General features: G+C 42.0%; 1 protein-coding gene across 8 annotated transcripts in view; it reads right to left on the bottom strand.

Moving 5' to 3' along the window:
* CPEB2 (cytoplasmic polyadenylation element binding protein 2) overlaps positions 1–24,532 on the bottom strand; it is a 142,958-nt gene that overhangs the window by 92,455 nt on the left and 25,971 nt on the right. For 2 of the 8 annotated variants that reach the window (XM_089677422.1, XM_089677420.1), the window contains exons 2-3: positions 23,737–23,832; positions 1,106–1,393 (exon numbers count right to left, since the gene is read on the bottom strand). In XM_089677422.1, the coding sequence (XP_089533548.1) occupies positions 1,106–1,393; positions 23,737–23,832 (384 nt within the window). The remainder of the gene's footprint in view (positions 1–1,105; positions 1,394–23,736; positions 23,833–24,532) is intronic. The other 6 variants (XM_089677421.1, XM_089677423.1, XM_089677424.1 and 3 more) reach the window with 3 other exon arrangements.

Here is a 24,532-nt window from a genome sequence, read left to right as displayed (position 1 = left end):
TCAGACGACACAGAAGTATTGATATTAGATAACTATAGTCCTAAAGTAACCCACTGGGACTTCCTCTGCTCTAGCAAACAGCTTCAGGTTACACTTAATGACATGATCCAAAAATATCCAGTGGAAATAATCTGTATATAGAACAGCAGTGGATCAGACTGAATTCAGGAAACATCATGGACCTTGAACAGAGTTCTAAGGATGTCAGCGCTCCACATTTGTCTAACAAGAAAAAAAGGGTTATTGTCCTGAACTGAGCATTCAGGTACTATAGATGCAAATAAATGTACACAGTGGTTGCAAGAGCAGAGGAAGGGACAGTGGGTTACTTTAGGAACATCACTGATTTCAAACAGTGGGGAAGTTTCCATTATCTATGGTGTATCCACAACAGAGAATCTTAAAAGACGATTTAACCCGGCCAGAGGTTCAAATTTCAGCTGGTTCTGCTGGGACCAGCTGAGATTCAATTCATCTATGGTGGGGGTCGGCTACCAGTAGATCTCAGCCAAGCGACTGGTAGATCGCAGTCTGGGCTTGCTGACCCACCATCCCAGAGCATCAAAGAGTGCAATACAGAGGGACTACTTAAGTTGGAGTAGGGAGCAAGAGCAGCACAAGCCAATGCCGGTTCCTGTCCCATGTGGAGTGATACTAACTGCACTCCACCTCTTATCCCAGCAAGTAGTCTCCAGAGTGGTGCCAACAGCAGGAAAGAAGAGATCTTCAGGTCAGTGTGAAGCAACACACTGGGCATGATAGTACAGGGCTGCTTTCACACCGTGCGCTGCGATTTACCAACACCGAGGGTGCAGTATTTGCAGGTTTTTTTGAGCTTCTCTTTAATTAGGAAATCAAAATTGATTTGTACAAAATTTAATAGTTAAAAAAAAAAAACACACACACACACAATGTATTTTCTGAACACACTAATTAGGTAGTCAAAAATTTGATTACCAGCTATTTAATACACATTTTTTACTGTCATTATCCAGAAATCTCTGGGGAATACTGCATACAAGTCTGTATGATGCAATGATGCCTTATCAACATTTAATAATCAAATAAACAGCAAAATATGCACAAAGTTGAGCGTACTACATACCATTCTTACCTGTAAGGGTAAGAGAGAATTGCTGTTGTTGTCGGTCCTGAACACGTTGTCATCAATCCAGGATTTTGGAGTCAAGGATGAAGTGGAGCGTGTGAACTTAGGTGGAGCAATGACGTTTCCAGAGAAGGGTTTCTTTAAAGGAGAGATTTGATTCATTGTTCCGGGGATTCCCATGTTGGAGGTTCGGCGATCACGGCCATGCATACCACCCCAGGACATGCTGCCTGTGCTCCAGCCGCTTCCTTGGTGGCTGCTCCATGGAGACTGCTTGACAATAGGCTGAAATGAAAATCAGAGTAATAATTATAACTAGTGCAAAGGATGCAGGCAAGCTGATAAGCATACATTTGAATATCAGCATAGACACACGTAAAGCCCTGAGGGTTCTTTAAGGGCTGCATACAATATAGGTATCAATACAGGCATCAATAAGCTTCCGATTAGAAAACTAGAAGAGGGGTCCTTTGGATACAATTGCAAGGTCACAAAAGGTGCCCCTACAGTCTGCAATCTTATGATAAAAGACTTTCCTACTAGGACAGTCATGAGTAGCCAAGGTAATAATGCAACTATCAATACACTAGTCATGTATATTGAAGATGCATAATAAAGTCAAATATGTACCCATTTTACACAGGGAAAAAGGGGGGCACATGCATCTCTGCAGTCCTTGAACTAAACAGGTTGCGAAGCACTGACATAACGTCTCATTCATGCTCCATACAGCGTTTTTGTATATGAATATTTCATTGTAATCACACCAAGTTGTTACCAATTGCAACCAAATTTTACTACGTGCAAACTTTTTTTCCCCTATAATCAGCCTGTAAGGGCTCTTTCAGACTTGCAGTGCCCTGTGGCGCTTTCAGATCACTTTTTAGAGGGCATTTGATAGGTGGTAAGGCATTCCAACATCTCATCACCTGATTTAACCCTACAATGCCACTATCACCTGCACAGCAGTGGGTATTAAACTCAACTGGCAAGTTTGACAGGTGGTACTGCCTGTCAAACATTGTACCCCCCAAGTTAAAAACACAAAAAAAGCGCCAAGGTATCTATACAGCCCTGTTCGGCTGTATCAGAACAGTTTGAGTGGATGGGAGAGCAGTAAACCCGTGGCTCAGCTGCCCATTTTTACTGCCACCTGTTTGTTTTCTTCTTCCATTGTATAATCATCATCTAAAACATATCCCAGAAAACAGCTTGGCCCAAAAACAACAAAATGTACTGCAAGCAACTAGTGTATTTGAGCATTTGAACTGTTGGGTATAGAAGCTCCACATCTGGACTCACTAGCACTGCACCCAACTACTCTAGCACAGTTAGGTCAGGGAGAAAAGGGCTATGTGATGCTAGACATCCTAAAGGAAAGGTGGGAAAAATAAAAAAAATAAAAAAAATGCACACTGTAAGGCAAGGCTGGAGTTCTACTTTAAATTACTAAGGCAAAATGCAGAGCCCTTGCTTCAATATAAGACTGAATTGGATTAGAAGATGGGAAACCTCAAATAAAGAGGAAATACAGAGGAATTAAAGAAAGGAATTTAAAGCTGTTCATTACACATCTCAGAAATGTAGAGGGAATTTTACACTAAACGTTTGGAAATTCACATGTATGTCACATCAATACTGTGCTCTAATAAAAGCAATGATCCAATACTAAAGACTTCTACCAACCAGCAAAATCACATTACATCCCACCATTTACGTCATTCTATCCAAATGATGCAAAGCTCACGGCATGTTTGAGGTCAAAAATTCAAAAGCATGCTGGGAAAAGTGATAAACCTACTCATCAGAATTAAGCAACTTTCATAATAGCCATATATCAGCAGACCATTTGGCACCAAAGAATCTCCTATTTTTCCACCATCCAAAAGATCACTGAACCCTGAGCAATCAGGCAAGCAAAACATGCCTACAGACCTCCACATTTCTACCACATACATGGAAAGGGACTCAAGACATCCATTTTGAACCAATGCGAAACCCGGACGATTGAAACTGAGCATAAGGGGGTCTTCAATGAAATAATTAGTAAATTCAGAAATGGGGCAGCACAATGGCTAATGGTTAGCACTTCCACCTGGCAGTACTAGGGTCGCTGGTTCAAACCCCAGCCACGGTACCACCCGCCTGGGGTTTGCATGTTCTCCCTGTGCCTGCGTGGGTTTCCTCTCACACTCCAAAGATATGCTAGTAGGTGAATTGGCTCCCATCTAAATTGGCCCTAGTAAGTGTATGAATGTAAGTCAAGGACCTTAGATTGTATGCCCCTTGAGGGTTAGGGACTGAAACAAATGCATAATATATACAGTGAGGAACAGAAGTATTTGAACACCCTGCGATTTTGCAAGTTCTCCCACTTACAAATCATGGAGGGGTCTGAAATTCACATTGTAGGTGCATTCCCACTCAGAGACAGAATTTAAAAAAAAAAAATTCAGGAAATCACATTGTATGATTTTTAAAGAATTTGTCTTGTACTGCTGAACATAAGTATTTGAACACCTGAGAAAATCAGTGTTAATATTTGGTACAGAAGCCTTGGTTTGCAATTACAGAGGTCAAACGTTTCCTGTAGTTCTTGACCAGGTTTGCACACACTGCAACAGGGATTTTGGCCCACTCCTCCACACAGATCTCCTCTAGATCTGTCAGGTTTCGGGGCTGTCGCTGAGCAACACGGAGTTTCAGCTCCCTCCAAAGATGTTCTATTGGATTTAGGTCTGGAGACTGGCTAGGCCACTCCAGAACCTTGATATGCTTCTTACGGAGCCACTTCTCGGTTATCTTGGCTGTGTGCTTCGGGCCGTTGTCATGTTGGAAGACCCAGCCGCGACCCATCTTCAATGCTCTGACTGAGGGAAGGAGGTTGTTGCTCAAAATCTCACAATAAATGGCCCCATTCATCCTCTCCTTAATACAGTGCAGTCGTCCTGTCCCCTTCGCAGAAAAAGCACCCCCAAAGCATGATGTTACCACCCCCATGCTTCACAGTAGGGATGGTGGTCTTGGGATGCAACTCATCCTTTTTCCTCCAAACACGACGAGTGAAGTTTAGACCAAAAAGTTCTACTTTGGTCTCATCTGACCACATGACTTTCTCCCATGCCTCCTCTGGATCATCCAGATGGTCATTGGCAAACTTCAGACGGGCCTGGACATGTGATGACTTGAGCAGGGGAACCTTCCGTGCAATGCATGATTTGAAACCATGACGGCGTAGTGTTCTCACAGTGACCTTAGAAAATGTGGTCCCAGCTCTCCAAGTCATTGACCAGCTCCTCCCTTGTAGTTCTGGGCTGATTCCTCACCTTTCTTATCATCAGTGATACCCCACGAGGTGAGATCTTGCATGGAGCCCCAGTCTGAGGGAGACTGACAGTCGTCTTTAGCCTCTTCCATTTTCTAACAATTGCTCCAACAGTTGATCTACTTTCACCAAGCTGCTTGGCAAATGCCCTGTAGCCCTTTCCAGCCTTGTGGAGGTCCACAATTTTGTCTCTGGTGTCTTTTGACAGCTCTTTGGTCTTGCCCATGGTAGTAGTTGGCGCCTGACTGTGGGGTGGACAGGTGTCTTTAAAGAGCTCAGACAGGTGCTACTAAGTTAGATGAGTGGAGTAGAGGTGGACTTTTTAAAGGCACAGTAACAGATCTTTGAGAGCCAGAATTCTTGCTGTTTCTCAGGTGTTCAAAAACTTATGTCCAGCAGTGCAAGACAACTAAATTCTTTACAAATCATACAACGTGATTTCCTGAAATTTTTTTTTAAATTCTGTCTCTCAGAGTGGGAATGCACCTACAATGTGAATGTCAGACCCCTCCATGATTTGTAAGTGGGAGAACTTGCAAAATCACAGGGTGTTCAAATACGTCTGTTCCTCACTGTATATACGTAAAGCACACTTAGGAAGAAGGGACCAAGTACCACATGTACTTTGTCTCATCAGGTTAATTGGCTCCTGTCTAAATTGGCCCTAGTATGTGAGTGAATGAGAGTTGGGGACCTTAGATTTTAAGCCCCTATGTATATTGTGAATGTACATCTGTAAAGCACTGTTTAAATTGACGGCGCTATACAAGTACCTGAAATAAATAGTCAGCCATATACAATCATTTTCATGTAAATGTTGGAACTCAATTCCTCTAGACCAGCGGTTCTCAACCTGGGGGTCGCGACCCCTTTGGGGGTCGAACGACCATTTCCCAGGGGTCGCCTAAGACCATCGGAAAACACATATTTCCGATGGTCTTAGGAACCGAGACAGCGCTCCTCCGTCTCAGGCGATGTGTGAGCGGGATGATACGCTGCTCCTGTCACCTGGCCACACCTCCGGGATCGCTCAGCAGCTCCGCCTCCTCGCCGCTGATTGGCCACCGGAACTGTAGCTCAGGAGAGGCACCCAGGCGGCCAATCACCGGCGAGGAGGTGGAGCTTGGAGAGGAGGAGCCGAGCGGCAGCGCGCGGAGATCTAAGAAGATCGAGGGAGCTGCAGGAACGAGTGAAGAGGAGAGCGGCCAGAGAAGGAAGACAGCTGACAGGTAAGTGAGAGAGCGAGCCCAGGCTGGAGCAGGGGTCAGCAAGGTAAGTATCATTGGTGTCAGTGGGAGGAATAGTGCCCCATCATTTGTGTCACTAATACCAACGATGGGGCACTATTCCTCCCCCCACTGACACCAACGATGGGGCGCTATTCCTCCCCCCACTGACACCAACGATGGGGCGCTATTCCTCCCCCAACTGACACCAACGATGGGGCGCTATTCCTCCCCCAACTGACACCAACGATGGGGCGCTATTCCTCCCCCAACTGACACCAACGATGGGGCGCTATTCCTCCCCCAACTGACACCAACGATGGGGCGCTATTCCTCCCCCCACTGACACCAACGATGGGGCACTATTCCTCCCCCCACTGACACCAACGATGGGGCACTATTCCTCCCCCCACTGACACCAATGATGGGGCACTATTCTCCCCTCCACCACACTGACATCAATGATGGGGCACTATTCCTCCCACTGACACCAATGATGGGGCACTATTCCTCCCCCCACTGACACCAATGATGGGGCACTATTCCTCCCCCCACTGACACCAACGATGGGACACTATTTCCCCCCCCCCCGACCCCAATGATGGGGCACTATTCTCCCCTCCACCACACTGACATCAATGATGGGGCACTATTCCTCCCACTGACACCAATGATGGGGCACTATTCCTCCCACTGACACCAGTGATGTGGCACTATTCCTCCCACTGACACCAACGATGTGGCACTATTCCTCCCACCGACACCAACGATGGGGCACTATTCCTCCCACCGATACCAACGATGGGGCACTATTCCTCCCACCGATACCAACGATGGGGCACTATTCCTCCCACCGATACCAACGATGGGGCACTATTCCTCCCACCGATACCAACGATGGGGCACTATTCCTCCCACCGATACCAACGATGGGGCACTATTCCTCCCACCGATACCAACGATGGGGCACTATTCCTCCCACCGATACCAACGATGGGGCACTATTCCTCCCACCGATACCAACGATGGGGCACTATTCCTCCCACCGATACCAACGATGGGGCACTATTCCTCCCACCGACACCAACGATGGGGCACTATTCCTCCCACCGACACCAACGATGGGGCACTATTCCTCCCACTGACACCAACGATGGGGCACTATTCCTCCCACTGACACCAACGATGGGGCACTATTCCTCCCACTGACACCAACGATGGGGCACTATTCCTCCCACTGACACCAGTGATGGGGCACTATTCCTCCCACTGACACCAGTGATGGGGCACTATTCCTCCCACTGACACCAGTGATGGGGCACTATTCCTCCCACTGACACCAGTGATGGGGCACTATTCCTCCCACTGACACCAGTGATGGGGCACTATTCCTCCCACTGACACCAGTGATGGGGCACTATTCCTCCCACTGACACCAGTGATGGGGCACTATTCCTCCCACTGACATCAGTGATGGGGCACTATTCCTCCCACTAACACCAACGATGGGGCACTATGCATCCCACTGATACCAATGATGGGGCACTACTCCTTCCACTGACACTAATGATGTGGCACTACTCCTCCCACTGCAAAATTACAGTTATGAAGTAGCAACGAAAATAATTTTATGGTTGGGGGTCATCACAACATGAGGAACTGTATTAAGGGGTCGCGGCATTAGAAAGGTTGAGAACCACTGCTCTAGACTGATAGTATGCCAGTTGAAATTTCATTTGAACAAATTTACAGAAAATTAAAAAAAAGTGTTTGTCAGAGCATCTGATAGTATCAACATGGCTTTTGACAAAATTTGCTTTGGATCCAGGAACCAGCTAAAATGTTAGAAGCCAGGTGAAAGCAGTATAACAGGAGAGAGCAGTGGGCCAGGAGGGGGCAGCATCACAGGAGGGGGAGCAGGGAGACAAGCAGGGGGCAACATCACAGGAGGGAGGGCAGTGGGCTAGATGGTGCCGGGGGTGGGGGTTTGCCTGGTTGTTGTGGGTCGGTGCTGTGCTGCTGTTCGCTATCACACAGGTGGCAGGACTTTGTGTCCCCGCTGACTCCCCGGGGGAAGTGGCATTGCAGTTAAAAAGGCGGCATTGACAGGCTCCAGTGTGCAGCTGCCCGCCCTCCAAGCACTCGTCCAGTGGTGTTTGGGAGGTCACGTCCTCTCCTTCCTGGGCTCTCTGGCAGGGGTGGCTGTGTGGTGAGTGAGCGGGCCTGCGGTGTCTTCCAGTGGGTCTGTCCAGGACTATGTGCTTCACCTGGACTCTGCACAGGGAAGGATGGAGGAGACTCCAAGGGTCCTAGAACCCCAGGCTGGGCTCCACTCTGCCCCACAAAGGATGCAGGGTGGGGGAGCATGGGGCAATGTGGGATGGCGGGGGTCCAGGCGCCAGGATGCAGTTTCTGGTCACCATGGCAACCTGGTGCCTAGAAATTGTTGAGCCCTGGTATCAATATGGCCTGAATTCTACATGCAATTTCAGAATGCACACGCACATTACCACAAACGAACAGTTATAATTTCAGCTACAAAAAAATTCCATCCTTCTCTTTCTTGCCACTGTAGTAAAAAATGATTGTTGATTTGACCACATTAACGATAAGAAAATTAAAATGAAAGTCCCAAAAATGTTTTTCGAATGAAAGTCAAAAATCAGTGTATGGCCAGTTCAAGTGAGAAGAAATCACCCCAACTAGGACACATGCCAACAAAAACCTGAAAGAGGTTCTAATCCTTCCTCAATGGGGGGGGGGGGGGGGAATGTAATGGATTAGACCAGTGTCTCTATTTAAACTACATTTTTGTGTTTAGATACATTTTAGGGTGTAAAAATAAAGGATTGCTCAGCAAGCTGTTTACCATCTGATCAAAACAACCAAAACCATATCAAATGTGAGGTGCAGTTATGCATTCAATTTTAAACTACAGTATGCTTGTTTATGTTTTAGTGAAAACACACACAAAATACAACTAAGTGATAATAGAGAAGTGTCTGAAGAAGAGATGGTGGTATACAGTCATGACCTTTTAGCTTTCATTAGTGTCAATCATTTACGTGGTTTAAAAAAAAAAAAAAACTTTGCAGACCACAACAGGACCTAGCCTATAGCTGCAGCGTGAACCGTGTTGAGTTGTGCAGACATTTTATGATCTCATATTTAGACATGCATAAATAACGTTCTTATGAGGCGTAGCAGATTTTATCTTTATAATTGCTTCTAAATAAAACTGCACAAAGTCATAACACCCAACTCAACCCTAACCAGACGAAGCCTTGCCTACCTTTAAATATCCTGCTTTAAGGTAAAGCAGCACAAGATATTTCAACTCACAGGAGTTTGGTGTTCGGAGTGCAACATATGGGTTTGAAACCAAAATGATTGGCATATTTAAAGTGTATGTAACAATACCTTTTTATTGTTTGGATAGTATAGGAAACACTTAGAGCCTCTGTCAGAGTTCTCCATTTGTTCTGGTGCATCACACTATTTCCACTAAAAAAAGAACAAAAAGTGACCAGAACAGGAGGTGAAGGATAATCTTACAACACTAGTTGTTCAACTAAAGAACTTTCCACTTACTTCATGTTGCGTTACGAAGGCAAAGTACCGTAAATAAAATGAGGTCTCTTTAACAGGACATCAACAGGGAAAAAAAAAAAAAAAAAAAAAAAAAAAAAAAGTCTGATTGGGTTTTAACAATTCCCCACTGTATTCAAAATGAAAAAATATTTTAGGTAGAGAAGCAGAGATTTTTGGACAGGCTATGTGACTGTATTCAGAAACAAACTTTGGAATCTCAAAAACAGTGGATAAAACAAAAGTTGGGGTCCAATAAAGTAGGACATTCATTAAGGCCACAAGATAAAAGTTAAGCATCTGTAGTACAGCCAAGGGGAACCAAGTCCTGAGCCCTTCTGTCAGGGTTTGTAAGAAGTAGTCGAAAATATCACAACAGTAGCTCAAAATTACTTAATACACCACTTAATGAAGGGCCAAATAACAGAACATTTTTAAAGGGCAACCTGCCAAAGAAAACATGTAGGCCATCATGATTTACCTCAAATGTCTAAAAATATTAGTTGCTTTTTTGTTACGCTGTGTCCTGTATCAATACATTGAGTCCCTTTTCCAACAGAAGTAGAAATAGAATGGACTTCTGAAGTTCCCAAGATTCACAATAGTAGGGGGACTCAGAAAAGGATCTTCCAAAACTCAGAAAGGGACGTCGGCAGTGGCACCCACTTTTTTTTTTCTCTGACAGCTTTAAGTTAAACCTCCAAAATAAAATCTGAGATCTTATCTCCATTACTAGAAGTACAATGATTCGGTTATTAAAAAAGGTATCGTATACGATACAAAAATTTATTTAAAAAATGAGTGCCGACAACCAAAACAGTAGGTAAAAAAAAAAAAAAAGTTTGTTTTTTTAAAAAAACACAACCGGAAGATGTTCCAAAAATACGGAGCATCTTTTCAAATCTCTGGAAACCTTTGGCTCGTGTAGAGCTTCAGATCTCAGGAAGGATGGAAGATGTGTCAAGGCCCCAAAGCACTTTTCTACATTTCCCTGAGAGGGAATGACCAGTGCAGGGAATAGGCACAGTGCTGAATTAGGCCACATCACCACTAGTGTGGCACCTGTACGTGGCAGTAGTTTCACAGGATGGTCCCAGTTCTCTATTTATGCTTTACCCTCAAGTAAAGCACTCGGCTATTACAAAATGAAAACCAGAAGCACTATTTGAGGAAAACCATGGTCTCCTTTATACAGTTTACCAATTAAGAGCTTCCAGTGGAGCGCAAGATTGCTGCATACTGTGCCAACTACAGAAAGTTATGGAATTCCTTTACATAAAAAGAATCTAGAGATGAGAGGTGGACAAAGATGAAATACAGACACTACCCCCCCCCCCCCACGTCTGCCTTAAATACTGGTCCACAAATGCCTCATTCTGATAGTCTAATGGTGTCTCTCCCCCTCCAGGCCCATGTGTGATTGTAAACTTGGCAGCCCTTGTTCCTTTGCAAGAGTCCCTTTATTCTACCGACATAACATACTGAAGTGGCTCAGCTATCTCTGGAAAAGGAAATGCATGCTAAATAGACACAAGGGAACCAATTCCAATGTGCTTTTAACTCCAGGGAAAGGTTTTCTTCCCTATGACAGCTACACAACTTTTTCAAAGGAGTGGAAAATCTTCCAGTACCTTTCACAGGATATAACATTTATAGGTAAAGTTGATCCAGGGAATATCCGATTCGGGGGATCAGGAAGGAATTTCTTTCCCAGCAGGAGCAAATTGGATCATGCTTTGCTGGGTTTTTTTGCCTTCCTCTGGATCAACTGTGGGTATAGGATTATAACTTTTTTTTTTTTATGGTTGAACTGGATGGACTTTTGTCTTTTTTTCAGCCAGACTAACTATGTAACTTCTGCTATAATCTATTTTTAGGCAGATGTATCAAAAAAGTTCTCTCTGAAAAGCTGTTGCTCAAACCATGTAATGTTACATTGGGGTATAGTAATGAAATATTGGTACAGGAAGCTTTGCCTCATCTGTGCTCCGTATCCACCACCCCCCTCTGCCAAGCCCTCCACTGGCTTCCGATTGCCCAACGCATAGAACTCAAAATATTAACATTAACGTACAAAGCTGTTCATAACACTGCCCCAAACTACATCACCGACCTGATATCCATCTACCACCCAAAAACGTACTCTCCGCTCCTCACAAGACCTCCTTCTCTCCAGTTCCCTGGTCTCCTCCTCCCATGCGGTTCCAGGACTTCCCCCATCCTCTGGAACTCACTACCCCAATCGATCAGACTGTCACCTTCCCTCCTCACCTTCAGGCGCACCCTGAAAACCCATCTCTTCAGAGAAGTCTACCTTGCCCTCACCTAATTTGCTGATCTCCTCCAATCTTCCCATCACTCCATCCCCCACAGCCATTTCCTCCTGTACCACTCTCCCCTCCCTCCTAGATTGTAAGCTCCAAGGAGCAGGGCCCTCGAACCCCTCGTGTATTGTATTGTTACTGTACTGTCTCCCATTATAATATACAGCACTGAGCAAACCGTTGGCGCTATATATTGTATAATAATCATAAGTAATAGACTATGCCAGTGGAAGAAGAAAAATGCAGCTTTAAGGCTCCATGCAAACTAGCTGCTTTTTTTTTTTTTTTTTATAGGCTCAAAAAAAAAAAAAAAAAAAAAAAAAAAATTATGATACGTTTTTGTGCTGGATTGTAGTAGCGTTTTAGTAGCATTCGTATTTTTTTTTTTTTACAGTACATGACGAGCGGAAAAAAAAAAAGGCTAAAAAAAAAAAAAAAAAATATGCTGTTAGGAGTATTTTAACAGTGTTCAGAAGCGATCTGCGTTTTTTCTGCTGGAAAATGAGCTCTACAAGAACAATTTTTCTGCTCCTAAACAATGAAGCTTGAAGAATGCTTCTAGCGTAAAATATTGTGCATGGACACATAGGATAACACTATTCATTTTTAGAAGCAGGGAAAAAAAAAAAAAAAAAAAGTTTTTTTTATTTAAAATCGGACTTTTTTTTATTTAAAATTTTTGTAAGATTATTGGGCAGTTTCTCTGCCTACAAGATATTATCACAGATGTTTGGTTTACTTTTGCAGTTCTCAAAACTGAATTTGACTCAGCGGAGATCACATGCCTCTTCTTCACAGCAAAAATGTTATAACATGAACAGAGTTAGGAAAAAGACCTTAATCCTAACTTCTACAAACCTATGAATACAGAATCAACCCCTTCAGTGCCAAGTTTCAAGAAGTTCAGTGAATAGAATAGAAACAATATTTTTCTGATTGTTTGGAGTGGAATAGATCTGCACAAGAAGAAAGTGAAACTAAGTGTGAGGAGGAAGGGGCCGACAGTCTAAGCTTCTTAAAATATATATATTTTGTTTAGCCAAATTAGTTAACAAACATGGATGTTTAAGCAAATCACATATGCTGGAATGTTATTGTTTCAGTTGAATAAATCTATTTAAATTATTATTAAAGGTAATGATTATTTTTCTCCTTCCTAAGTACAACAGAAAAGTTGTCCAAATACGAATGATTAACCTATTAAACTGGGGATAAAAAAAAACTAATATGAAAAGTTGTTGTTCTAAAAATCTTCATCTACTTGCATATTAAAGTTATACCAGCAAGAATTAAGTCTTTATGTAGAAAACTAGGATTTAAATCAAGCCTTACTGACTAGTGATTTAAATCAGTTTGATTTAAATCAAATCCACCCTGGTTTAAATCAACTAACCTCATTCTGGTGCTTCAAACAAAAAATGTGCGAAGACTTAGGTTGGCCATACAGGTCTTGAATTTCAGGTCGATTTTTGTGAACTGGATGAAATTTGAGTAGTGTATGGCCTTAGTGACACCGCCCGACTTGACAAACTTCAAATGATAAATCATACAAGTCAGCTGAATAGCCACCACAGCGAATCAGAGGCAAGTCGCTGATTGGGTATTCTGATAGCAGCAGATTTCTGCATTCACACGGCATAGCATGGATGGGGAAATCTACATGTACGCCCAGATACAGAGTTTACTTTCTTTAGCTGCAGCTTGGGTAGAAAAGTCTGTCCCATGCCAGTATGTTGCAGAGAAGAGACCCTTGCTCTGGATACTGTGGTTTTCCTGCAAAAAGTCTGACAGCCCCTGCTATAGGAGTCAGACCTAGAGTGCTGCATACTGACTAAACCTCGTACTCCCTTTTGATTGTAGATCTGTAGTTCTGATGTATTGATAGGTTTTATAAATAAAACACACACAATCCTAAGAAAATAGACCAACATGCAATTAGGCTTCCAAATTTACAAAGGTTTCCAGCCTACCAACAGTGAAGAATAAAACAATGCGACTAAACCGGCTAAACAGAATGGGATGGTCTAATAACAACCCTTAATGAGAACAGCATGCTATATCCATTGACAGGGACACAAAACCATAAATAATCGTCATCAACAAAAGGGATTTCTTTCAGAGAACACACGGCTAGAACAGCAAGAATGACAATTTGTTTCAGTAGCTATGTACTCTGGTTGTCAGTGTACAGTACAGCCTGTCACAAAGATTCTGTGTTGTGGTTGCCTCTTCTCTAACAAAGTATTCACTACATTTCGCAGCTTATTTTAAAAATAAACCAAAATGATCTGAAATAATCATTGTCCATAAATAAATAAAAAAAAAAAACACAAATTAGATTATATAAATAGTAAATAACATTCTAAAAAAAATAAAAAAAATAAACCCACAATTAAAATCCACCCTTTATGTGAATCACAACTGAGTACATAATTATATTAATTTTGAAGTCTGGGCATCCCGGTTTGTATAGTCTTATTTTTGTTTGAGAAGGGCGGTTTGGAATAGCTTTACCTCCCATTTATATACAATATCACTATAGAGTTTGTCATTATTAACATTGGGAAATAGGTATCCTTTCTTTCATGAATAATCAAAGTTGTTCCTGAGATCCCTCATATGACCCAAGGGTCCTTTCTCATGGGCGTTCAGTCTGGATCTGTCTGTCAGTCTTTCAGATGGATGCAGACTGAACCACACTGTATGTCTATGGGTGGGTGGATGTAAACAGACGATCATTCATTTACATCCACCTGCTTTGTGGCCATTCAGGTCGTTTTTTTTTTGTTTTTTTAACGGAACAAGGCTGTGTCTATTTCCATTCAGATACATCTAAATGGATGTTGCCCATTTACATCTGTTCATGTCTGGGTTTTTTTTAGGCAAAAAACACTGTTTATATCTTTGCATTTTTATTTTTACATAACTAATCACTGGACAAAAAAGGATGTAGGGTTATGTAAAGTGAACTGAAGACAGACGTGCAAACTGATGGAACATGAATCAAAATTCAGTTTTTTTTTTCCTTGACAAAAAAAAAAGTTTTTGAACTGACGACACCTGTGTAAAAAGGACCCGAAAGCCTAGGCAATGATCACATTAGAGGCTTTTTTTTTTCCGAAGGGAAAGAAATACCCCTTCTTGTAGGCATGCAGTAAAACAAGACCAGCAGGAAGTAAAGTCTGCTTATGTAATGAGAAAACATGGCCACCCCCAAGTACATATGGAATTATGCAGAAACAAGTTTTCTGAGCCATTAAACACACTTAAAACATTTAAATCAGAGGGCCATCCTACTTCTGAAATGATCTTCCTGCTGCTCCTCTTCAGTGCTGGGCCTGGTTTGTCACGTCTGTGCATGCAAAGGCAGTTCTCTTGTATCTGCACATACTCTGCTGGTTTTAGTTATCTGGGACCCGTGTCGTGTGTGTATGCACGGAATCCCCATGTGTGCTGACGTGGATTTGTCAATGCTCATGCACGCCTTGGTAAGACGCTACCTGCTGGATGTGTGACATGGATATCCTATGTGGGAAGCAGAAGAAGGCTTAGGAATTCCTAAAAATGATGGTAGCCCATGTTACTCTATGGGGATAACGCGGCTGTATGGACAGAGGAGTGCAAGGGAGGGTGAGTGGCCCTGAACGCAGCTGATCTTCCACATGGACAAAAAAAAAAAAAAACACACCACACACACAACACAAAACTAGTTCAGTAATACAGTTCACTCACAGGCTCACAAAATGCGAGTCATTACTAAAATGTGGACACACCTTCTGTCAGCAGTCATGTCTGCCAATGAAGGTGGGCAGCACAGTGGCTAAATGGTTAGCACTTCCGCCTGGCAGTACTCGGGTTGTTGGTTCGAATCCCAACCATGGCCCCACCTGTCTGGAGTTTGAATGTTCTCCCTGTGCCTGCGTGGGTTTCCGCCGGGTACTCCAGTTTCCTCCCACACTCCTGTCTAAATTGGCCCTAGCATGTGTATGAATGAATGTGAGTTAGGGACCATAGATTGTACACCCCTTGAGGGTTAGGGACTGATGTGAATATATAATATGTAAAGCGCTGCGTAAAATTGACGGTGCTATATAGGTACCTGAAATAAATAAATAAAGGACAGCTTTGCAGCACTGTGGATACAACAGGAGTGGATGATGGTAATGCAACATAACCGTATACTGACACTTTTGATGCATCAGCATTCTGACAGTATATAAGTATATTAAAGCAAGTCCATACACTGACATTTTATTGAATAAGCCTTTGTTCAGAAATCTAACTGCAAGATCAGGTTAAAAAAGATGAGATTTAGGGTCAGTTGTACGCATTCCCTGAGTATTTCTATCACCACTTGTCTTATCCATTTAACATATGTAAAATATCCAAATAAACAAATGCATGTAACCCTACTGGGAGCACTGGGATCTTGAGCTCAGTTTCTATCAAAAACATCTGTCTAAATCCAATATATAAATAAAGTCCCCTAGAAGAGACAGCAAGCATAAATTAGTCTATACAGGGTGAATGCCAACATGTCCACATAGGGCAGGGGGTTGTTTATAAATGCACTGGGCCTGTGCACAAGATCATAAGATTGGCCCCCTTCCTCAAGACTTTGAGCTAGGACACTTCATGAAAGTAATGTTTAGTGTACACACACATTGGGCGCTTAGCTCTGCCCAGCATGTATGGGATCAAAGATGGCGACCCTGGACGCCAACCATCTGTCTGGTCAGCGGCGCTGATCATATGTAATCATTGGTGCGAGTGGTTACAAGCAATCAACACCAGCAATTCATTTGGTCCCAAAACAACCCTAATCTCTCAGAGCTTTAGAATGCATTCGATTACTTGGTCGTATAAGGTTTTATAGATACCCTTTTATTTGGAATGGTTTGCGGGGGCTGGTGAATAGAGATGAGCCTGGCCATCCTCTAAATGCATCTCCAACCCAAACTCCTGCACCAATGAGCTGCAGGCAGGTGAATTCTCCATGTGAGTTGCGGGACAAAGAATCTTCCTGCAGCTCACTGGCCCACAAAAAAAGCGAGCCTTCAGGTTAGAGACTAGTTTGGAGGACGCCCAAAATTATCACTACTGGTGAGGGAAAGCCTGGCCCATGGGTCCACTGGCACTAATCGGATGTATAGGCAGCCCAGCGTATGTACCTATTACAAAGTGTATTTGGTCAACATTATGCCAGCATTGCATGCATCTGGTTCAGAGCCGTCATAAATGGAACACCTTGCCACAAGTGGAAGGCTCAGCTGTGGCTCAAAGTGCAGCATCAAGTCAAGGAACGCTTCCCAAAACCCCAATGTATGCAGTGATTGACCCCTGTTGCAGCCCACGTGCACTATACACATTGGGGATATGCCAGTGGTATAGGACTAATGTATGAAACTAGTTTCCGGTTTCTGATAGAAACCTGCTTACAGATCCATGGCATTTCTATGATGGGCAGTAGGAACTTGTTAGTACACATTATCCCGTTAGTAAACACCAGTCTGCTACTTAGATGGTGATCAAGATAATAATGCCACATCTCCAAACTGGGACGTTACTGAGCTGGAGCTCACATACATTTCAGTGGTTAAATAATTATAAATTAATAGTAATGTGCTTTCTTTCAGCCTTCAGCTGATGTACCACACTTGACTTATGCTCATTGTGGCTACTCCTTATGGCATTAACTCCTAGATTGTAAGCTTGAAAGAGCAGGGCCCTCGATCCCCTCATGTTTTGCATTGTATTGTTGTTCTGTCACATGTTCTGTCCCCCTTTGTAATGTACAGCTCTGAGTAAACTATTGGCGCTTTATAAATAATAATAATAATAAACATGGTAAAGATATAACAGCCATAGTGTACCTGTGAGCGAGTATCAGGAAATATATCATGTAGTACTTTGGTTCAGTATGTATGGCCAGGATGGATCAGGCACAATTACCTCCACACCCTATAAATCCCAATATTTTTAGCTGGCTCTAACACTCATCCAAGTGCCCCTTTTAAAATCTGTATGTAAAACTATTACTATGCTGCAATTCCTGGGTAAATAAATCCTGCATTTTTGCAGATGTGAACTCCGCTACTGGAATATTAACAAGGATTCAACCCATAAACAGTCAACTAAATTAAGATTAAGAATATTTATAGCACATGATGTATGTACATGAAGCCTACAGACAGCATTAAGATGGTAATGATAAAAGGAGGCACACTGGATGGTGTCCAATAATAATAAGGAAGCTCGTGTGAGAACATGCTCAGAAAACTAAGAAGGGATCAGAAACAATTGGGTTGATTTACTAAAGGAGTAGGGCATTGCCATATTTTACTTAGGTGAACAGCAAAGTATATATGCACTAGTTCAAGTAAGATCAATGAAACCTTGTGTTTTATGTGCCACACCATGGCTCCAAAACGCTTGCCAATCACCCTTTTTAAAAAAGAAACCTGCAAGAATTCAATCAAAAGCAGACCATAGATGGTCAGTTTTTCCGTTCAGCCAGCAGACAGTTTTCCTCCATCCATGGAGGAATCTACCCATATGGGCTACAACCACTGATCAAAAAAGTTTCCCCAACATTTCAATAGAAGTCGATGACCTGATTGATTTCTGTTCAGCAGGGACAGCCACAAAGCCAAAGGAAATTTGGTTGGTACCTACTGAAGTAGTCAAAATCTCAATCTATTGCAAGCTTTATTGCACTGCTGCAGCATGAAAGCACTCTTGCAAAATATGGAACAGCTCTATGGTGGGCTTGATTTACTAAGCGAGTAAAAACTAAGTAAATTTTCAGGTTTGTTCTTGAATATGATAGACGTTACCAAACCATCTTTTTCATCAAGAGGTTTTTCTTTTCATTTTTATTGCAAAGTGAATTTTCACTAGGGTTGCCAGCATGTGATGTCCAAGCAATATTTAGGTTGCCATAGCCATCGAAGTCCACTGCTACTCCAAGTGGACCCTTCTACCTTGATGCCATTTTTAATCCCTTTGTACTAGCCCTTTAAAATATGTTTTGTCTAGAACAGAGAAGGATTGTCTATCTGCCCCTGCTCTATCCAAAATCGTACTGTAAAGGCGCATTGTGACATTTGCAGGTCCTTTCTCTGTAGCTGGCAATGCTGTCCCCAAAATAAGAAAGGAGGGCAAGTCTTCCCTGGATCTACAGGTAGCTATAGAAAAACCTATATCCCTTATACATCATTTATTTCTTCAACCTATACTGTTAATAGTCTACATACAGAATTTTAGTGAAACTGTCACATATGAAGCAAGTTCTGTGTTTTATGTCCAGAGGCTAAGTTTATTGTCCACAGCCCCAAAACCCATGGCATTCTAGAATACAATGAGAGCCTTGGATAGTGTTGCCATTGCAGACCTTCGGAATGCTAGGGACTGTTATGCAACCAGCATTTGTAGAAGTACCAATCTGAACAAAATTGCTTAATGGGGCAGTATACTTTGACGCTTAAGTGCATATGGCATATTCCCCGAACACAGAATTTCCACATTCAGGGATATGTCATACATGCATGTTTTCATGGATTGGTGTATACCCAAGTACAGATGCATATACAGTATAGTCATTCACTGTACATGCCAGCTGCAGCTCCCCAGGCAGGGAAATGCTGGGATTTTATTCTAGAGCATATTTTAAGTCTCAAACTGTCCATGTGCATGAGGCTTACATAATATCGTAGCACAGAACAAGCCAATTTCTGGTGTTCACAGTAATTAGGACAAGCAATCCACTCACACCAGCAGACTGTTAAATTTAGGAGATACTCAAGCTTCATAGATGATCCCATGTAGAAGGGTCTCCTTATTCACTAAAGGATTCTAGGCATCAATGTTTAGAGCCTAGGCAGACATCCAACTTAACTCTGATATTGGGCGCATAGGGGTGTAGTGTCTTACAAAAGATTTTTTGGCTGTACTGACATTCAGTTCCCCAAAAATACTAAAAACAGCAGAAATTTTGGTTTACCTGTTAGACATAAGACAGGTGTGGGTAATTCCAACCAAATGGTCTGACATTAGGACAATCCCAGGCCAGAAGTAGAATATCTCCATCTGACTGGCTATGTTGACAGATGTGTGTGTCTTTTATTCATTTTAAAATAGTCAGGAAGGGTCAAGTATGCTCTGCAAAAATACCTCACTTGGATAAGTTTTTCTGTTATAAATGTCAATTATATATTTAAAAAAAAAAAAAAAAAAGCCAAAAAGATTCCCTATAGTCCTGTTCAGTTGGATCTGGGATATTGAGGTCTCCATGTTTTGACTTCTCCTGGGACACACAGGACAAGTTCTGCATTTTGGGAAATTCTATTCCTCGTTTTAAAATAAAAAAAAAAAAAAAAAAAAAAAAAAAAAAAAAAAAAAAAGCAAAATTAGCAATGGCAGAAATAAACAAAAAAAATTATTTTAAAGTAAATATGATCAACATTTGGGACATGTTTCTCTAGAGATTGTCATAATTAGGGACATCGGGAAATTATGGAAAATCTTAAACAGATGACAATCTACCACTTCAACCTATGCAGCCACATTGGGGGATGATCTAAAGTCTATGGGGCAACAGCAGACATTGCCAGCAGCCAAATCTGTTCCTTCAGAGTAACAGCAGCAGATGAGAGTCTGTAAATCGCTATGCATGCCTATGAGCGTACCAGGTGGTTGAGACATTTGTTGTCAATGCTTCCTAGCATCAAATCACTAGCTGATGGCTATGCCCAAATATAAACACATAAAACAGCCGTTTTGCTTGTGACAGTTGGGACCACAACAGTTACAGTAGATGCCAACCCACACCGAGTCACATTTAGTTTGCTAAAGTGCTGTGCATCACAAATAATTGGGTTTTCTTTTTTAAAATGCTTGTGTTTGCCTTGTTACATCTTTAGCAGCCACTCCCTGTCAATGTGGACTGCATGTCATTTCTCAGAGAGGGTTTCCTAATAGAGACAACAGTAGACCATATCTGAGTACTAAACGTTGAAAAGGGCACTCGTAGTCTAAATCAGAAGCCTATGTGATGGGGACAATGCAGGAATACTGGAAGACAGACACCCTATTACAGGATGTGCCCAAATAAGGATCTTCATTGCAGCAACACCAGATATTTTAATTAAAAAAAACAGCAAAATTAAATAAAAGACCTTGGAATATTATAAGATTCAAGGGTTTTTGTGGGATTCACACTTCTACGGTACTGCAATTAATAGAAACTCAAAATACGCATATCAAAGCACTTTAAAAGCATGTTGTAAAGCAGGTTTCACTGCACATCTGTACAGCCGAGAGGGTTTCCATGGCTTTCAGAGAAAAATGTGTCAAACAAAATATGTAAACCCAAATAGTGGATCTGTAAGCTTCAGAACTGCTCAATGCCTGCTTGCATTTTTCAACAGCAACATTCTCACTTGCTGAGAATGCGAAGTAAGAGTTCCAGCAGGAAGAACCTCCATATAACAAAAAAAAAAACAAACAAAAAAAAACAAAAAAAAAAAAACCTTACACAATACCATTTTGCTAAACCTACAACAGTATCAAATCAAAATGGTCCACAAACTGAGCAGAAGAGTAGAAAATGACATAACCCCATAGTGTGCCAACTCTTAAAAGACAATTAGAAAGTCTCCCGAGGAGGAATATCCAATATCTGGCACTATTTTTGGTCGATACCAGATATTCCAATGACTTTAGCCTAAGGTCAGAGTTTGGTCTTAAGGTGTAACCGCTATCCAGTTTCTCAAAGGGTGTCCATCACCATCTTCAGACTGCAGTTACATGTCACTTGGATAACATATACAAAAGAAAAAAACTCAAAGATAAAAAAAAAAAGTTAAATTGCAGCATGCTTAACTTCCTTTAAAAGCTGAACTCCTGTTGGTGGCTTTATTGCTCTGCCTACCTTACTGTACTTAACTTATGTTCTACATAACTATCTTTTTGGAATGAATATTACAGATCTGCCTTTTTGTCTGTTGTATGTTATACTTTATGCTGTTCAGCACTTTTTTTTTTATTTACAAAATGTTTTTATTTATTAAAAAATAGGCTGCAAAAAAAAAAAAAAAAAAAAAAAAAAAAAAACACAGCTCAACTTCAGAAGGACCCATTTGAAAAAAAAGTCCTTTGTACCTTTCATAAAAAAAAACAAAACAATCTTTGTAAACACAGTTGTCTAACCACTCAGAAATACATGCTGCAGGGATTCTGAAAAAGGGCTCTGCCACTAATGTTACGTGTGCTTGGGAACACTTGTTTATGGCCCAGTATGAATGCAGACCAGCAGGGAATAATCCAGTTTAACTGGTCCCAGTGTGAGTGCACCCAAGATCAAGATCTAGAACACCTTTCATGAAATCATATCAGTAATTCACACACACTCTGGGCTCAGACTGTCCTTAAAAATTAAAAAAAAAAAGCTATTAAAAAGCAACCCTTCACCAACAGACCTATCAAGCTTGTGTGGGGCTGCCAAAGATTAAGACGCAGAGAAAGTTAACCTCTCTGGCTTTGCATGGGAAATATTTGAAACCTGGCCCAAGTGAGCGCTGGAGACAAATGTCTGACACAGAAGGGGGAGGACGATTAGTTTACAACAGTAACTAAAATTAATGTGGAGGATTAAGGGATCAGCAGCTTTTTCATGGCCGCCCAGTTGCACCAGGATCATTTTTGCTAGCTGTAAAGACTAAGCCAAAAGGATATATTAAAACCTCGAAGCCAGCCCGTCTCCCGATAGCAGCCATAAATAAGGAACACATACTTCCATAAAACAGCACTCCCATGGTTTTTGGCCTCGACAGCCAGCCAATGGTTTACTGGTGGAATCTTTGCTTGAGGTCAAGCTCTCTTAAGGCTTGTTCTCACTAGTGCATTGTTGTAATGCATACACGCATTTTACCGTGCATTGCGTTAGTAGCACATTCATTTTGAATAGGTTGCCAATGCACACAAAGCTATTTAAGAACACAGTACACTAAGGCTAGGTTCACATCTATGTGGGTCAGAAATGTATGCAAAATCATACGCTTTCCCAACGCGCACAGAAGCACGCTGCCCTGTAGCAGACGCGCAGTGCCAATAGTTGACACCCCTAGACATATTCAAACTCAGGTGTTTTAGAGCACACCAAATCAGGACCATCCGGTTCAGCAGGATGCATTTTTAGAAAAGCGACTTCTTTTCCGCATCTTCAGCGCATAGTGCAACCCATTGACATGAATGGGCTGTCCTACAGGCAACGCGCATAAAAACGCACCCGTGCTGAGTAGCACCTGTGTGAACAAAGCCTAAGGCACATATGGTTTACAACTGTGCTTTGTGGCTTAGGTGCGATGATGACACTGCAACCCATTGCATGGTTTCATGCGTTTCTGTAACACGGGTATAATGCAACAGCCGGAAATATGTCCGCACTGTAGATGATCCGCAATGAACACCAAACAAAATGTGGAGCCATAATTCAACCTATCTGAACCCCCAAAATACCACGTTAATACGAATACAGTAAAGCACTGCAGTATCCCACAAAGATGTTAAAGGGTTGGGACGGCACAGTGGTTAGCACGTCTGCCTTGCAGTAATTGGGTCATGGGTTCGATTCCCAACCACGGTGCCTCCTGCATGGAGTTTGCATGTTCTCCCTGTGTTCGCGTGGGTTTCCTCCAGGTACTCCGGTTTTTCCTCCCATACTCCAAAGACATGCTGGGAGGTTAATTGGCTCCTGTCTAAATTGGCCCTAGTATATGCATGTATGAATGTGCGTTTGGGACCTTAGATTGTACACCCCTTGAGGGTTAGGGACTGATGTGAATGTACAATATATGTATGTAAAGTGCATAAATTAATGGTGCTATACAACTACCTGAAATAATAAGGGGGCTCAGTGCTGCTTCCAATAATCTCTGGCTGCATTTTACCATAGCCATAAAAATATATTAGTTGCACAATAAAAGCCTTTGTGCAGTTTGCAGCCATAGACTAATCATTGAAGCACTACTGGAGTAAAGGATGTCTGAAAACGTACAATAATAAACAGCGATTAATAAGAATTTTTTTTTAAAGAAAAACTGACTGACCTCTAAGACAATTCAATGCATATTTATTGGCATCATGAACAAATTGCTAGTGACTTACATTTTGTGGTGGATTTATGTGTCCTGTACGACAATGGCCTTTTACGATCATTTGCGCTTTGAACGGAAGCGGATATCCTTTACACTGTAAACCGCCCTGTAAACGATCATTTGTATTGATTACATTTCTTGGAAACGAACGTCTGCAGAGAATCAATTTTCAACAATTTCGACAATCATTTTGACTAATATCTCTATTTTCCATTGATCAACAAAAGTTTTATTTTTTTTGCACCTCAAAAGATGCAATCATTGCTCAGTTTGCCAATAATATCACCCTGCCAAATCTAAAAAATTATCCAATATATGGAAGGATCTAAGACCTGATTAGTTGCTGTGCGTTACTGAATTTTGTACAGTGTCACCATACATAAAATAATCCCGTCATATAAGGTAGCCACACCCACAGAGAATTTAATGACAGTTGTGCCACGCTGCAGCCCATTGTTCTGGATAAAAACACCTCATTTATACTTTTCATTTTGGATGATGTGGGAAGGGACAAGAATCTCAGGTTTCTACGGTCTGTGTCACCTTAATGCAGGTGCGATGGAGTGCGTGCACGTTTCCGCATGCCACATTTTGGGCAGCCCATTTTAATACGCTATCCAAATGTGCAAAAAATGCCATGAAGTGCATATTCCTTCTGAAAAATAGTACTGGTTATGACACATGCATTTCTAAATTGCATGGTGGTGCCATGGTGTCACTACCATGTATCTGCAAAAGTGCTGCATGTCTTTTGGTGTTGCAGGGAAGCATGTGATTTTGGGAACGTTAATGTGACCCTAGCTTTA

Source organism: Staurois parvus, unplaced genomic scaffold (assembly GCF_062004578.1).
Source record: "Staurois parvus isolate SC_StPar_1 unplaced genomic scaffold, SC_StPar_1.0 ptg000186l, whole genome shotgun sequence".
Classification (NCBI taxonomy): domain Eukaryota; kingdom Metazoa; phylum Chordata; class Amphibia; order Anura; family Ranidae; genus Staurois; species Staurois parvus.
The sequence above is the reverse complement of the archived record's forward strand: the minus strand, read 5'-3'. Positions and strand labels throughout refer to the sequence as shown.